The sequence below is a fragment of the Bombus pyrosoma genome, linkage group LG7, assembly GCF_014825855.1.
Source record: "Bombus pyrosoma isolate SC7728 linkage group LG7, ASM1482585v1, whole genome shotgun sequence".
NCBI classification, from domain to species: domain Eukaryota; kingdom Metazoa; phylum Arthropoda; class Insecta; order Hymenoptera; family Apidae; genus Bombus; species Bombus pyrosoma.
In genome coordinates, this window is record NC_057776.1 from 19,445,060 (window position 1) to 19,461,887 (window position 16,828).

General features: G+C 43.3%; 1 protein-coding gene across 1 annotated transcript; it reads right to left on the reverse strand.

Moving 5' to 3' along the window:
* Window positions 1-105: 105 nt before the first annotated feature.
* LOC122569618 (laminin subunit alpha) lies at window positions 106-16,726 on the reverse strand. The gene is made up of 20 exons (XM_043730922.1): window positions 16,246-16,726; window positions 14,218-14,364; window positions 12,862-13,269; window positions 12,568-12,781; window positions 12,252-12,461; window positions 11,892-12,164; window positions 11,671-11,808; window positions 11,279-11,551; window positions 10,572-10,871; window positions 10,324-10,482; window positions 7,159-10,241; window positions 3,334-7,011; window positions 2,610-3,147; window positions 2,425-2,520; window positions 2,126-2,326; window positions 1,885-2,051; window positions 1,390-1,632; window positions 1,142-1,301; window positions 830-1,057; window positions 106-755 (listed from the first exon to the last, which is right to left on the reverse strand). Exons 1-20 carry the CDS (start codon window positions 16,678-16,680, stop codon window positions 487-489), a joined length of 11,220 nt encoding a protein of 3,739 aa, XP_043586857.1. The 5' UTR covers window positions 16,681-16,726; the 3' UTR covers window positions 106-486.
* Window positions 16,727-16,828: the final 102 nt, after the last annotated feature.

Genomic DNA, 16,828 nt, shown 5'->3' on the forward strand with positions numbered 1-16,828 from the left:
TAAATAAACGTCGATGGATGCGTAGTAGGGAATACGTAGCTCTATTTTCCACCGTAAAAAATGGAAAAAACGACGTTCAGTCTTATGTGTATTCGAACGAGATTGTACGCTTATTGAAAATTTTATTCTTTTGCACGATATTTCTCGAGAATTTGTATTAGAAGGCATATTACGATTGTTCAATAGTACCCTCGAGATTTGAATACATTGGTGGCTAGGCCCTGAGATATGGCTGTTTATGCCCGATGATTTTTAACTTATTTCCCATTATTCTCGAACAATTATCTTAAATACTTAAAATTCTAGAATAAACATTTCTTATTTAAAAAATGAACTGGCGTCGTATAACGTTGTATATATAAGTCATTCCGTTTTTGGTTAAAAAAACAACATTTGAAAATTGACTGGCAGATGGTTGCAAAGAAGAGTGGCAACGTTACGTTAATTGATTTTAAGTGCACTTTTAAATGACGTTCTTGGAGATTCTTATATCGTTGGGCATACTCCTGCAAGGACTTGTCCGTAAGCACGTTCGGGACTCATTTGGATAGCTCTCATATTGATTTGAATGTTTCTGATACACCCCACGTATTGTGCTTGCGAGCTACTTCCACGTAATCTTTTTCCAAGCATCGGATGACCGCCGATGAAGATCGGATGCTTCGAGAGAACTCCCGCCACATTTTTCCCGCCGATTCCTGGCTCAGCTGCTTTGTAGTCAACTGATAAGAGCACGGCATTCTTCTGTTTAACAGCTGTGCAAAAGAAACGGCAAAAAGTTATTCGCTTTCTTTGTCCTTCTTTTATCGAGATAAAAGTGAAATATTACCTCGAATATTGTGCCAATTGCCATCGCACAAGGAATTCGGCTTCGTTGGTTCAAACGAAGTTTCTATCGAACCTTTCGCCGTTTTAACAAGGAACTTCACCGTCCCGTTAATCATTTCTAGGACCAAGTAATCCCGTTTTCCATGGACAGATAGCAGATGACCAGAAGTGGAACGCGGTTTAATGTCCATTTGGATGTCGACTGTTCTGCCAACTGTGAACCTATCCACTAAAATTGTATTGTAGAATTAGAATTCGTTATAGAAAATTTGATCGATGTATAGTCGATTATTTAAAACTATACTATATGTACCTGCTCTGAACAGATTACTACCATTACCCGGATAGAAGAACAATCCCGGTTCGATTCGTTTTGAACACGGAATTACACCCACTTTATTTATAGGCTCACCAACTGGTTGACCATTTACCATGAAGTTTCCTAAGCATCCATTGAAGGTGTGATTCATACTCTGAAATTAATAATAAAACTCTGATTAAAAAGGAAAGGAACCAAGTAAAATAGATTCAACATCTATCAGGTAGATAATATTTACTTACGATCGTATTAAGAACTTTGTTGGACATGTCCTGTGACACCCCTCCTACGTAGAACGGCGGGCTAACATTCATGGTTTCCGTTGTTCCTTGAGAATATCCGGCAACTGCATCATCTTCGTCTACGATAAGTTGTCCATGGTTTCCTTGTCTTTTAAATATCACGATATGCCATTCATCGTCGTTTATTTTTCTATTGCTGACTAATATAGCCGGTCCACTTCCACAATCAAATTTGTAATAAATCTTAAAAAAAAAAATATATATATATATATATATATGAGACGATTAGATATAACGTAATTCAAATTGCGATCGATCCGAATTTTCTAAACTTGTTTACACGTAAAAGAAGCTGATAAAAATTGTTATTGATGTTACAATAGATGAACAGGCTTTATTATCTCGAGTATATGTTTCCGGATCAATACCAATTACCTGACATTGTGATAGATTTTTTGATCGAACCAGATTTTGTATCGAACATCGACACTTTACCTTTCCTTCGTTGATATACACAGCGATCAAATTCTGATTGGTAAGGTCCGACGTATAGAAAATGATTCCTTCGTCAGCCATCGTTTTGATAGCGATTTGGAAATCGTAGTCGTTCTTGTATCTGCCGTTTAGAGATCTGTATTCTAATCTGCTGTTTCTCGCAGTACCTGAAAACGATGCCATTCTTTCGCCAAAATTCCTCGTTTCGCATATTTTTCAAAATCGCGCTGAAATATCATACCGAAACGCCAGGCATTTTCCATGTCAGGATCCGTAGCCGGGTAATATGGTAATCGACATTCATCGATGTGCAACGGCGTGGTTCTTTGAGTGGAAGTACTAGCCTCTGTGGTTGTAACGAAATCATCGTGATGATGGCCGCGTCCTTCTATCGTAGGTTCTTCCTCGTCCGTTTCCTTATCGATATCAACGTCGATGATGTCTAACGATATCGAGTAGTAAGTTATAGATTACATTCCTCTAGACTAGACACCTCATCGTACTTATTATTCATATTATTACTCGTAACATCGTACTCACTAATCTGGGTAGATACTTCGACATTGTCATCTGGACTTTCCGTGGGCAACAGTGGAGGCGGGACGTTCGGTTCTGGTTCAGGTTTAGATGGTGCAGCTGTACGCGTGTAGATATATTTATGTGTATTAATTCAACGCTTCAAAAGTTTCAGCTTATTTATCATTTTAAAAACGTCAATTGCTTACACGACGGATCACCCAGCTTGCACTTTCCAAGGAGAGCGTGAGGCCTTTCTGTCGTGTTGGCGAAATTAACGATGACACCGTTCAACGTTGCATCTCCGATACAACCGATAAACGGCGTCATCGCGCCAGTCGGAGGGATACCAAAGGCAGCCGGTAAACCACCGATATACAAACTGCCATAAGGTATGTTGAGCAGGGGTGCGTCTAGATCGGAACTGTAATTCTTAATATCATCGATGTCGAGCTTGAGAGAATCGGTTGAGTGCGTAGCCGTGACTACGTGCCACTCGTTGTCGTTGAACTTGATGCCCGTGGATGTTGTTCGTAGTTCATGGCCCTGACTATTGAAGACGAGAACACCGTCGATCAGCGACAAATAGCTAACTACACCTTTCTCATGATCGGTTACGTAGAAGATCAAGCCGTCGTTTGCCAAAGTCTTGAACTTTAGGTTCACTTGAAGACTGTTCGGCACGGAGATGTTGTGCCACCTTACATAGCCGGATACGTTCTCCTCGAAAGACACCAAGCTTACAAACTAAACAGAAAAGCAAAATATGTGATTTTCAAAGCAAAACGACTGCTAGGCTTTTAATTAACACGGCCACACAGCACGGAACATTAAACAACGAAAAATAAATTCATTGCTTTATGCATCGTTTTATAATTTGTTAAATTAACGGCAATATCATCAATTCGAATAGTTTTACAAATGTTACATTACCCGTACTGGACAGGCAGGAACCACACCAAATGCCTGAATGTTGCGAGTGAGATCGACTATGGTATCTAGAATAACCACATCGTCGATGCAACCTTCGAAACCTTCGTTAGTCACAGGCTCATAGGGATGTTTAGCATTCGGTGGATATCCTCCGAAATAAATGTTATCCGAAGACACCAAGTTCTTAGTATTTCCTTCCGCTTTGCTTTTCACCACATCCACGCCGTCCATCTTTAGAACGCCCGTCTTCTCGAACCTGAGAGCTTCCAGGTTGTGCCAGTTTCCATCGTTGTACTTGTTCCAGGATTTCAAGCTGGTTCCACCTTCACCGAGATCGTACTGATAGATTACGTGGCCGTCCCTCATTTCCAAAGCCAGGAACTGTTTACCTTTACCCATTAGGTAAATCAGCCCATTTTCCGCAAACGTCTTCAAGTTTAATTTAATGCTGAATTTTCTGCTGTCCGGTGAAATCTGGAAATCTCTCTTGCTTAAGATAGCGTATCCGTGTTTGTCGAATCTGTAACCGGTACTGGGTTGGAAGTTGATCAATTTGTCCCTTTCCATGGCAATCTTGTCGTTATTTTCACCGTCGATGAAATTCCAGAAGGAGACCGGCGTATCGTCTCCTATTACAAGTTCTTCCATTTCACCTTCGAACGAGGACGCAGTGACGGCGTTCTGCATGTTAAAGGACGGTGGATAACCACCTACGAATAATTTCGATTGTTCCTGGTCCAAATCGAATATCGTGTGCGAGCCAGGTAACACGTATCCTTTCTCGTAAAGTCGATCTTTACCTTCTCCGATATCTTCTCGCACAATTAGTTTTACGTTGTTTCCGGTTCTCTCGACGATTATTTGACGCCACTTATTGTCCGATACGAATTTATTGTTGATGATCTTCTCGGGACCGGATCCGAAATCGACGATGAGTACCGGATAACCGCTTTCGATCAACAGTGCCATGAAATCATGAGTTTTCGAGCGTGGTAATTTGGCGTTTTCCTCGTTTCCTAGATATAGTAGAAAGCCGTTTGTCGTGTTCGTTCTAAAGTACAAAGATATCTTGGAAGACGTGGCAAGTAGAGGAAGGTTCTCGGGATTCTTCAACTCCAGTGTGGTATTCCTATAGAAGGTCAAGCCGACCTTGTAACGATCCGCAAGTTCCCTGGCGTTCGCAATTTTGTTCTTTAACGCCTCGATCTTGCCCTTCAAATCGTTTCCATTGGTATCTATCGACCTTTGATTCGCGTTCAAGTCGCTCAACAATTTGGCAATGTTCGGCAGGTACTTATCGACGATGTCAAGTACTTGCTTCTTCGCCTGGGATATGTCGCGAGTCGATTCCGAAATGTTTTTCGATAGCTGTTTCGTTTTCTTCAAGTCTTCCGGAATTTGATCAACGGCATTCGTGTTATTGACGGAAAGCTTGATATTTTTCTCCACCTCTATCACCTGATTCATAGCGTCTTGGGCCACCGTCGAAGAAGGGGCTTCGATATTACCAAGAATCTTGTCGATGTAATCCAACAGCTCATTGTTGCGTTTATTCTGCTCGGAAATCATGGTGGAATGCATTTGAGCATCGCTCAAATCCACCTCGGGTTTGCCCGTTGTCTTCGACAGTGTATTCTGGGCCGATTCTAACAAATTCACAGCCACGTTTCGCGAATCCAGCAACCTCTGGTCGATACCGTCCGAGAAGATAGTCGCGTTATTTGCCGCAACAATCGCGACGTCTGCAGCTTCACGAGCAGCTTCGATCGCCGTTCCTATATTTCTGTAGGCGGAAACAGCTTTCACGGCATCGGTATTCCTCGTATCCGTCAAAATACTGTCCAGATCCAAGGAACGATTATAAAGACGTTCGGCGTGGTAGTGCGCGTTTTGCACGGGACTAATTAGAACCACCAGTAGTTTGTCGTTTTCGTCGATCGTTCTATTTAACGTATCCGTAGAATCGTCTATCACGTTTTCCCTCAATAGTTTCGTGTTACGGTCCGCGTCGCGGAGATATTCGCTGGCATTTCCGTTCAATTCCTCTCCGGCCATTAAGTCTTCCTTCGCCTCTGCGGTGGAGTTTTTCACCGTGTCGAAGTTGCCGGTCTCAGCTGCGATTCTGTTTTCCTGATTCAATCTGTCCACGACACTAGCCAGCTCTTGAGCCTTCCACGTGATTTCGAGAAGATCGTCCATTTTGTCCGACACGTTCCTCACCTTGTTGCTCAGATTATCCGCGATGGAGGACAAATTGCTGACTGGTACGTTGTACTCGTTCATTTCCGACACGAGAATGTTGGCCTGGTCCGCTTGATCCGTTGCACGGTCCCGGAAACCGACGAACGATACCCCTTTGATCTTTTTCAGAATGTCTGTAGCCTCTTTTAAGGCACTGTCCACTTTGGCTCCAGTGCCCAATTCAATGTTCAAGGCTAACGATTCTACCTCGGAAACGGTCGATCTCACTAAGTCTATCTCCTTGATTACATCTTCCTCCAGAAGATTCATGTTTACCAAGGTATTCTCCGCCGCGAGCTTCCATTTCTCGCTGTCCTCCGCGGTATAATCGATCTCGCGTTTCTGATTCGAAACCTCCGTCTCCAATCTCTTCACCTCTTGCTGCAACGGCAGGAAGTTCACTCTGTTGGGGTCCAGAAGTTTCACTTTAGGATACAAGTCGTTTACCGTGTCATTGATGAACTTCAGTCTTTGATTGGTGAAGTAGCTCTCAGCCACTGTGCTGAACTCTGTGAAAACAGGATTCAACAAATCCGATAATTCATCCGTGACGTCCAGCAAGTTTCCAGTACAGGAGTCGCAAGCGAAGCAACCTTGCCCCGGAATCAACACGTTCCTATACGGGCAATGATCACATTTCTCCCCGATGACACCCGGTAGACAACTACACTGTCCAGTAGTGGCGTTACAAGACACCCCGACAGAGTACCCGATGTTACATTCGCAGGAGGTACACCCTTCCGGCCCGTAATTCCAGTAACCTGAAATACATTGATCGCATCTGCGTCCAGTGACGCCAGGTTTGCATCGGCATTGGCCCGTCGCATCGTCGCACTGACTACTTTCAGAGGCAATTCCACAATCGCACGCTTTGCAACCTTCGCACGTGTCGTAGCCATAGTGATCGTCCGCGCAACGATCGCATTGCTCTCCGACCACGTTTTCGTGACAGTAGCATTGACCGGTGTAACTGTCGCAGTGTTTCATTCCGCATTCTTTACACGAACAGGTGCGGCAATCTTTTCTTTCAACGGCATCGCCGAAAAATCCTGGCGCGCACAGATTACAAGCTTCTCCGTAAGTGTTGTTCAAACAACGTAAACACTCTCCGGTCCTGGAATCGCAGGAACCGACTTGGTTGGTATCGATGTTGCCGGAACACTTGCACGGCTTGCAATAGTCGCCGTAAACTTCGGGGTTTCCGTAGAAACCGGAAACGCAGGACTCGCAACGAGCCCCATAATAACCGGCAAGACAGTCGCAGCTTATTTTATTTCCTTCCTCGTTCACCTCGCAACCGGTGGCGAAATTGTTGGACGGGAAGGGCAGAGGACAGGCACAAATCAGACAATCGGTTGGAGTTCCTCCGGTAGCGTTGCCGTAGTAGCCTTGCTTGCAGAGTTCGCAATGGTCACCCGTCGTGCCGTCTTTGCAGTCCTACGGTAAACGGAATGTTGTTCAGAAATCTTGACACTCGTAAATGTAAATCGTAGATAATAACCAATATCTAGAGTTCTAGCAGAACTTCGTGAAGTTTAGCTAAATCCTTTATCAATACATCTTTCGATCATCGAATCAACTTACCAGGCATATGCCAGTTTCCACGTCGCAAGTATCTGCGTGCCCGTTGCACTCGCAACCAACGCAATAACCCCCATGGGGTCCAGAATCTACTCTGTAATATCCTGGGGCACATTCTTCGCACGATAGTCCTTCGTAATTCGGCGGACACTGGCACTGCTCGACGCCACTGGCTGGAACGTTATACTGCGGTGAATAGGTCTCTGTAGCTACGTCCATAATCACGTGCGACAAGGAGGCTGTAATACTGGGGTTCCAGTAGGTAGCTCGGATGTATATTCCTCGAAGATCCTCCAGCACCACCATCAGCTGTTCCCTCGTAGCGCTTAAACGATTCTCGGTGATAAAGTTCGTTTCGATCAATTCCAAAGACGCATCGAAATTCGTGAACGACGGTGGCTGCTCTTCGGCGTAATGAAGCAACGTTGTGTCGGCACCTTGAAGTATCACGTCAGCCGCGCTAACTGCCTCGCCGAACGGCCCGGTGCTATAATACACGGTATAATTCAGGAAACCTCCGTAGGAAGTCAACTTTTTCCACAAATAGGTCTCCGGCGCCGAGAAATAAACGACTTTTCCGAAGGTGTCGTTAGTGGTGAGACCAATAGCGATACTCGTCAAATTGAACTCTTGCGGTATGGTTGTCAAGTACGTGATATTTCCACTCTTCTCATTAGACAGAGATAATTCCCAATTAGTCATATCGGACACCTGCACCCTGTACAAGTTCGCTGACGCACATCTGGTGGTTTTTCCAAAACAGAAACACTTGGTACAACCTTCCTGATTGTTCTCCTGAATGTTAAAGGTACCCTCCTTGCACACGTCGCACGCTAATCCTTGGACATTTTCCTTACAGAAGCACTCTGCCGTGTATTGATCGCAGATATTCGCAGTGGTCCCCCTGATGTCGCAGTCGCATTTCTCACAGTGAGGGAACTGGGAATATCCGGATCGACACTTGTCGCATTGTCTTCCCACCACGTTCTCCTTACATTTGCAGTTGCCATTCAAGAAGTCGCATTGCAAATCTCCGTCGATTACACCAAGAGGAGAACAGTTGCATTCTTCGCAGCCGACAATCGGATGGAAACCATAGGTCCCCACTTCGCATTGATCGCAACGTTCACCGATAACCCTTGGTGGGCAACTACAAGCACCTGTTTCTGGCTCACACAGGGCTGTGCTGGGACAGCTGCAAGGTTTGCAGTTGGGGAAACCATAGAATCCGGTTTTGCAGATCTCGCATCGTCTCCCAATAATGTTTGCCTTACACGGGCATTGTCCGCCGAACTTTTCACACTCGAGGCTTACGGATCCATTGATGTTACAGCTACATGGTAGAGCACGATTGTTGTAATTGGCCGTTAAGGAGAAGATCGAATCGCGACAGAAACCTTCCTCGGTGATGTTGATGTGGAAGTGGTTGTATCCGCACTTCTTGATAAACTCCTTCGTCTGATCGAACTGGATCTTCTTTAAGATCTTTTCGTTGTACTGTTCCGTTGGAATAACCAGGATATAATCCAGCCAGATGCCTTTGCTATCGCTCTCTTTGAAAGTGATCATAAAGTTTTCGATCAGTTGGAATCTGATGTTACCGTCTTCTTGTTTCACCACGCTGCGGCATCCACTGTTGCTGGGACAGTGGGGAACAGACATCTTTGCCTCGTAGAATTTTCCATTTTGCACCAACACGTCGAGCTCGTATTCCGGATAGTTCGGTTGATAGTATTGCACGACGAAAGTGTAATCTCCAGGCTGTAAAACTTTCGCGTGAATATCTACCATTGTATTCTTATCATCCAGATAAATTAATTTAGTATTATTATCGTAAATTCCAAATGGTCTATTCTCAGATTCGGCAATCGTGCTGCTGCTTTCGAATTCGATTTTCTTCGCGTCTGCTGCCCCGGGGAACTGACCTTTCACGCACTTTCCGTTCTTTCTGACGCATATAGATTTTGGTTTAACATAATCCAAGGACCACCGATTGTACGGAATAGCAACGACGGAGTCAATGGCCACGTTCGATGTAGGATCTCCGGTTAAAATCAAGCTGATATAGTTGGAAGGGAAATTCATCGTAGCTACTCTGCCATAGGTGTCGGTCACTACCTGTCTGCAAACACTGGTGTACTTGCAAGGATACAGGGTAGCCTTTCCCTTTCCAACTGTATTCGCTTCTATCAAAAGAGTTGACGTGGCGTTCTCATCTTTCGGTGTCACGTATGTAACCAACAGGACGTGCAGGCCGGGTTTCGAGATCCTTAAGTCAAAGTGTATTTCTTCTTGCCTCTCGTTGATCAGTGGAACTTCCACTTTATCAATTTCACGCAGGATATCTCTATCCATAAAATATTCAGTCAGGGGGATTCTGACGTCGTTTTCGTTCAAGAAACCGCCAGCACCGTGAACAGAGTCAAATATCGTCAGATTGGGGTAACCGTAGTGTCTACAGAGTCCCTTGTAACCAACCTCGCAAGGAATATTCACGTTTTGAGTTAAAATAGTTGCTTCGTAATATTCGGATGGAAGCAGCACGAAGTAATCGAGGAAAAGGCTATTCTTGGTGGCGATACTAATGGACCAGTAGCCTGGATTCATAACCATAGCCGAAGGAAGATTACCTTGGGGTCCTGCGACGGTCACAAACAACGGTTTTACGGTTGGCTTGAAATTGACCTTAAACTGTTGCTCTACCTCCAGTGGATTTTCCGGGGTGATAGTGATTGTCCCAAGGATCGGCTCGTTATTCGGATTCACGTATTTCAAAGCCATTCTATAGAGGGACGACTTTTGAATAAAGACGTGCAGAATGATCTCGTCTTGAAGGGCAGAAAACACCGCGTATCCCTTCCAACTGTATCCTGGGAAGTGATCTTCGGTGAAACCGTAACGGACAGGGCTGTTGCTGGGTGTTCTTCCATCCTCTGCTTCGTATTGAAATTGATGAAGAGTCGGGAAATAGTGGGCTTTTAAGGGTTCCTTGCAAGTAAGACCAGTGACACGTGGCTGACACTGGCATTGGCCAGTTAGTTTATCGCATACCGAATTTACAGAACCACCAATGTCGCAAGCACAATCTAAAACGAAAGATTTACATAATTTGTATTCGTTGAGATAATTCTGGTTACTGGCGCGTAATATACGATTAATTGTACATACCTGTACAGCCGAAGAAATTGCTCTCTTGAAGATTGTACGTGCCATCCACGCACTGATTACAACTCCTGTCGGTCACTCCAGGCTTACAGATACATTGGCCATTCTTCGTGTCACACTCACCGATATTTCCAATGACGCCCGGTATATTACACTGACATTCTTAAAACAAGATAAAACGACACGGAACAATTACTTTCATCGCCTTATATTTCCCGAGCGTATCTTGAAAATTTCGTCGTTCCATTTACCTTCGCAGCCCTGAGGATTGTAAGGCTGTAAATTCCAATAGAGCGGCTTACACTGGTTACAGATCCTGCCCTCGACGCGATCCTTGCATTGACAAAGTTCACCGGCAGGCAAAGAGCCGCATCCCTGGAACGTTTCCACCACGCCCGCTGGATCACAGTTGCAACCCTCGCAAGTGGGGAAGTTATAAAAGCCTTCTTTACACTGGCTACACCTGCCGCCGTCAAAATTCTCCCGGCACTGACATTTACCCTCCGCGTCGCAGGACGCGCCAATCGAACCGTGGCTGTCACAGTTGCAGGCTACGATTGCGATAAAGGATTATCAGTTTCGGTAACTTCTTCTTGCAATTTTTTTACTTGTACCCAGTACGGTAGCCTTTGGCTAGATGATAATAAGCTTAATATGAGTTGCTACAATCAAGTTTGCGGGTTTCGAACTTGACTGAAGCTTTTTACTTTTCTTCAAGTTAAAAAAAAGAAAAAAGAAAGAAGAAAGAAACGCAGGATGAATAAAGAAAGATGCGAGTTGCGTTTGCCTTAAAGGGCAGCCTAAGAAATGACCTCCGACCGTAGTGTATACGTCTTGCGGATGCTTGGCGCAACTAGACAGCGTTCCCTTACTACATCGTCAGAAGCAGAGTAGGGGAAACGCTGTAAGCTCTTGAGCTTAACTGAACACGATAGTTATAAATAGAAATCTTACGTACCTATACATTCTGGATACATGTAGTATCCAGGGCTGCACTGATCGCAGGTTCGTCCAGCGAAATTAGCCAGACAAGAACATTTTCCTACGGCGTCACAGCTAATAGACGACGACCCTGTTAAGCTACAGTTGCAAGGCCTGCAATTTGGAAACCCGTAATACCCATTGATACACTGATCACATCTGGGACCGCCGTATCCTTTCTTACACAGACACCAACCATCCGTTTTATCGCAAACTCCGGGTTCGGTTCCACGTGCGTCACAATTACAAACTAGACAAACAACAACAACAACGTTGGATATTTATAATTAACTCATTTTAAAATTCGTTTAAAGGCGTATTAATAATTAATATAGCACGGTTATTTTTTTTTTTTTTGGATACGCTTACATGTACAAAGAGGGTAATTATAGTAGCCATCTTCGCAAATGTTGCACGTCCTTCCGCCATAATTATTCTTGCAGGTACAATTGCCAGAAATTACGTCACAGTTATCGTTGAGGGAACCCAAGGAATTGCATTCGCAGGCTAAAAATTTTGTAATCGATCATAACACAAATTACGTTATATAATGAAATTCGTTGCGGATAGAAACGCTCCGGTTTACTCACGTAAACATTCGGGGAATTTATAGTAGCCCTGCTCGCAGTGGTTGCAATAATGACCGGCATAATTCGACTTGCACGGACAAGATCCGTCTATAGCCTTGCAATGATCTCCGTGTGTCCCATTGCTATAACACTGGCAAGGAACACAATTTGGATAACCATAATATCCATAGCTGCAACTGTCGCAATTAGGCGAAGTGTATTCTTTTCGACATTCGCATTTGCCGGTGGCATCCGCGCAATTCCCAGTCAGATTAAATCCGTTACATTGACACGCTATTGAAAAACGAAAACTAACGATGTAAATGATACTTTGTAATAACGTTCTAACAAAATCGTTGGCTGAATGGAGTTATGACTCACGTTGACAAACATCGGTTGCATTCAAAGGTTTGTTCCGCGGCCTGTAGAACATCGGTTTGCAACGATCGCAGTTAATTCCCTCGGTGTTGTCCCGACAGTTTTTACACACACCGCCACCCTCGTAGTTACCGTGAATATCCAATGACAGGTGTTTTTCGTCCACTTCCGTGTCGTATTCACACTCATCCGAATGGCCGAAACAATTGCAAGCTACAAGAAGTAACGATGTTTTGCTTCATGGAGCAAAGTGACTTTCGGTTTAAAGCGAAGGAAAAACGGACAAGTAGTGCGTAAGAGACAAAGAAATTATTCTCACGTTCGCAAGTGAACTTCTTAAACGCCGTGGACTGCCGCCACTTCTTCTGCTCAAATCCTTTGCAGCAAGTCGCACATTGCGCTCCACAAGTGTTATGTTGGCATCTGCAAACGAGTTTCTTCGGCATTTTTGGATCCAGTATATCGCAAGTATCCGCATGGCCATTGCACATGCACCGACCTCCGATACTGATATCCTTGATGGAGTAAAAGTACTGAAATACAACAAATTTAGCTGTAATCGTTCGTTTTATCGTTATCGCGGTAAAATTTATCGTATTTCGAGAACACTTACTCTTCTGGTCACGGTCGGATCCTCCCGCACTAAAGACATCAAATGCCCCAGTAAATTTTTTGTTCTTAAGAAACGAAAACGAACATTCGTCGCTCGTGTCCATTCTTGCAACAAGGTGGAATTGAAGTAATGTTTCGCGGATGGACGATTATTCAGGATCGAAATCGGTATCTCGCCACCCTCCAGTGGCACGATTTGAGAATATTCCGTGGTACAGATGACACTATCGTCCCTGGTGATCGGTTTATAACTGTCCACGCCGAAGTAAGTTAAACAATCGTTAGCGGTATCGGAAAAGTATTGCCAAGGCGTATAGGTCTTTCCGTAATCTGTTGATTTTTCAAGCACCCAGAGTCCGGGTCTCGGCGAATTTGCCATTTTGACGTACACGTATGCCACGTGAAATTCCTATGAAAGACATTTTACCAATCTTTATTCAAATCTAGATCAATTAGAAATTGATTGGATGAATTTGTATTTTGTAGAAAAGTAACGAAAGAAAGGCGTAAGTAAGTTAGAGTTTCCGCTATTCTGTGAAGGATGGCGTTTAATATCGATATAATACGAGCCTCGTTTTCTCGCTACCTAGAAACAACACGAAAGCATAGGACTTTTGTAACAAGAACTGAGGAACATGTGTGTCGAACTCCGCAGTTTTTGGAACGTTAAATTCGTGCCTCCCCCCGTTTCCGGACACGTGGTCGAGAGTATACGAGAAGAGAAAAAGAGAGAGAAAGAGAGAGAGAGAGCACGTTAACGCAGGCGTAAATGAGTCTTAAGAAGTTGTTTAGCGAAAAGACAATAACCCCGTGTCTACGACAAGAACACGTATCCATAGCCTATCGAATTCTAATTTCTCTTATTAGCTACCAATTTTTTAGCATATCGCGGATTTAATTTTTCCCGGTTTTCTTTCTATTTAGATTTAGAAGTTGGATAATCGGATACCGAACAGATTGCACGAACGAAAAGAATATCTATTCGCTGTACCATTTACCCTGCTCCCTGAAACCCGTGTTTTCTATTGTCCTCAGGAAATGACGCGAAGATAATTCTTTCCCGTTTCGCAGGAAAACGCCTACTACGTGATAAAGCAATTTGTTACAGATAAAATACTTATTCCACCATTATTTCAGGCTCATAATTTCCTGCTGGTGTCAATTCTCTTATTTTCTGCTTACTCATTTTTATTTCTCGATATCTGGTCGCTCGATTCGATAAAAATGGGAAAAAATAACTGATCAAACGTATCGTCTTTGGAATCTGTTATCTGTATCTCGTTGATCTCAGGTTCGCCAATTCGGACACTTATCCATAAAATATTGCGTTAAAATTCGCAATTTTGTTTACACTTACTTGTTCAAAATTGATCGTCAGATTCACTTCGTTGTACTTCATTCCTCTGGAAAGCGGCGGTGATTGCCACCAGGTTTCCATTCCATCGACTGCATATTCCGGTGGATGCTTCTTCTCTGGGTTGTCCGCATCGCAGTAATCGCATACCTAGATATCGACAACGCTATATTATCGTGCTTCCTCAAATTTTCAAACTACGTTCAAACGTAAAGCAAACATCGAAACGAAAGGAAAATTCTCGCTCAACCATGACATCTCGATAGTCGCTGTTCATTTAGAGTAATCTTTTATTCACACGTACACTCTCGTATGCACGTACGTCGAATATATATGTATATTTATTAATATAGAGTTCAACGACCTAACATATCCAAGATCTCAACGATACATAGAAATCGCGCGATCTTGAAATTTAAATAAAAATTCTCTGATTTAATTCTCCGTGTAACGCGTTCGATTTTTAAACGCGACTAAATATCAAATAATTTTTACGGTGGTTTCTACGAACAGATTAGATATTTTTAAGAATCTTTATGGGACATCCGTGTCAGTTCGACCGTTCGGAATTTGAAAAGACAAGATGGTCAAGTGTTATCGAGAGGTCACTCTTATCGGTAACTCCTTATCGGCCCTCTCACTTCTAGTCTACATGGCATTTTCTTTCGCCCGCATAAATAGATACATACACGTAATGTCATAGAATCGAGTGGCCACTGACCCATTCGGGGATCCCGAATTTATGAATTGTCTAATAATATCAATTGCTCTACGATCAGCGTAAGAAGCAGTCCGCTATCAGAACGAAACGATCGTAAAATGTACTACACGCAGAGAAAGGAAAAATAACTTTTTCCGGTTGGAAATGTAAAGACAATCGATCGTTTTAAATATTGCGCGACTACGAAATCGGTCATCTAATTTATTATTTCCTGCTTGATAACGGTAACTCGGTTTTGCGATATACCACTACCAAGAAATACAAAGCCATTAACAGCGATAAAGATAAAATAATCGTGACAACTTCTTCATTCACTACAGACCTGTATACATTTTTTAACGAATCTTTAAAAATATTTACAATTCGCTAGGAAACTGTTCTCTCGCGTTAAAGTTCATATTACGATTATCCCCTCGCACGCATTACACCGATTCCAAGAAACCCTACTAAAGAGCAGAGTATCGTCAAAGGTACTTAGATACCGATAAAATAAGGTTCATCAGTAAATAGACGAATAAAATGCATAACTTGTGTATAATTTCACTGACATTTCTTCGTATAAATAATTTGTATGAACTTCCCTTATCGCAATTCCAACAACGATAAGTTGATACGTGCATACTAAGACTAACATCTATATTAAATTACATATAACGATGATAAATCTTCGTTAAAAAAAAATGCGTTAAAAAAAAATATGTACAAACACAAAATATAGATAAATATATATACTATATAATATATATTATATTATAGCATCAAAAATGACGATTTACAAAGATTGGAATTCTCTTTAGTTACAACGCTCAATTCCTTTTTAGGACTACAATCCTCTTTGCTCGCAATTTACAAAACCCTATATAGATATTTCCATTCCATAAAGTTGGAAAAAAGTGGTTGAGTAAGCGGATGGTTGCCTAAAGAGTGATAAACTCTTGCACTCAAAGGACCAAATATAGATAAAAATTGGTTCGAGACCGCGACATAGCCTAACTAAATAAATTCCAACTAAACGATTCAAAGCAAACGGCATACGTTCTTAGATAAATATCAAATATCTTTCGTTTCGGTGAGAAACGAACAAAGCACATCGAAATTTACGAAATATTTGCAATAACTAGTCTAGATTCTCTCGGTACTTGGTAATTAAAATTTAAGCCCTTATTCAGTGTGTCTTTTTATACGTTTTGCGATACCTTAAGGTATCTTCTCATTCGCGATTTAGATTACTAACTAAAAGAAAAAGGGAACAAAAGTGGTTGTTAAGTAAAGGTCAAAGATATAGAAAGAGAACGCAGATGTATACCAACCTGACCCTGTATCAGATTAATGTCCTCGTGCTGATCAGCGTTCGCGCCGACGAGCTTGCAATAGAGTTCCGGGCCGGGGGTGTCGACGCCACACGTGGCTGACGCGATAATCTCCTTGCCCTCGGCTAGATTGAAATACGGCGGCGTCAGGATTTCGTTTCTCGTTTGGTGGACCAGCAAGCTGGCCAACGAAGCGACCAGCAACCACCTCGCCATCCTGACGGTGGACTGATTGAGCCCGCCACTGTCGGCACCTCTGCTGTTTCGTCCTTTAACGCGGCGTGTTCTCTTGAAACTATCGCGGCCCCTTTTCTCTTTTTCTCTGTCCCCCCTCTCACTCTCGTTCCTTCTTCGGGAGAATGCGGCGAGAGAGACGCGAAGAAGTTGATGAAGCCCGGGCAGCTTCTCGGTGTAGACTGACAGGCCGGAGGTCATCGAGGACCGCCGATCTGTGGTAGAGGGGCAGTGGGGGTGGCGATTCTAGAAGGATGGTCCACACACTTCGAAACCATATGCCATTCCGTGCCCCTACACATGTGCATGCTGTTTCTGCCCAGCAGTACGAACTATTGTCTACTCTTTC

What these genes read in the sequence shown, in the direction of transcription:
- LOC122569618 (XM_043730922.1), bottom strand. Translation starts at nt 16,680, where the DNA reads ATGACCTCCGGCCTGTCAGTCTACACCGAGAAGCTGCCCGGGCTTCAT. An exon ending in ATCCGACCGTGACCAGAAGA is followed by an intron (nt 12,782 to 12,861) that starts GTAAGTGTTCTC and finishes GTTGTATTTCAG; the next exon opens with TACTTTTACTCCATCAAGGA. An exon ending in TAATTACCCTCTTTGTACAT is followed by an intron (nt 11,552 to 11,670) that starts GTAAGCGTATCC and finishes TTGTTTGTCTAG; the next exon opens with TTTGTAATTGTGACGCACGT.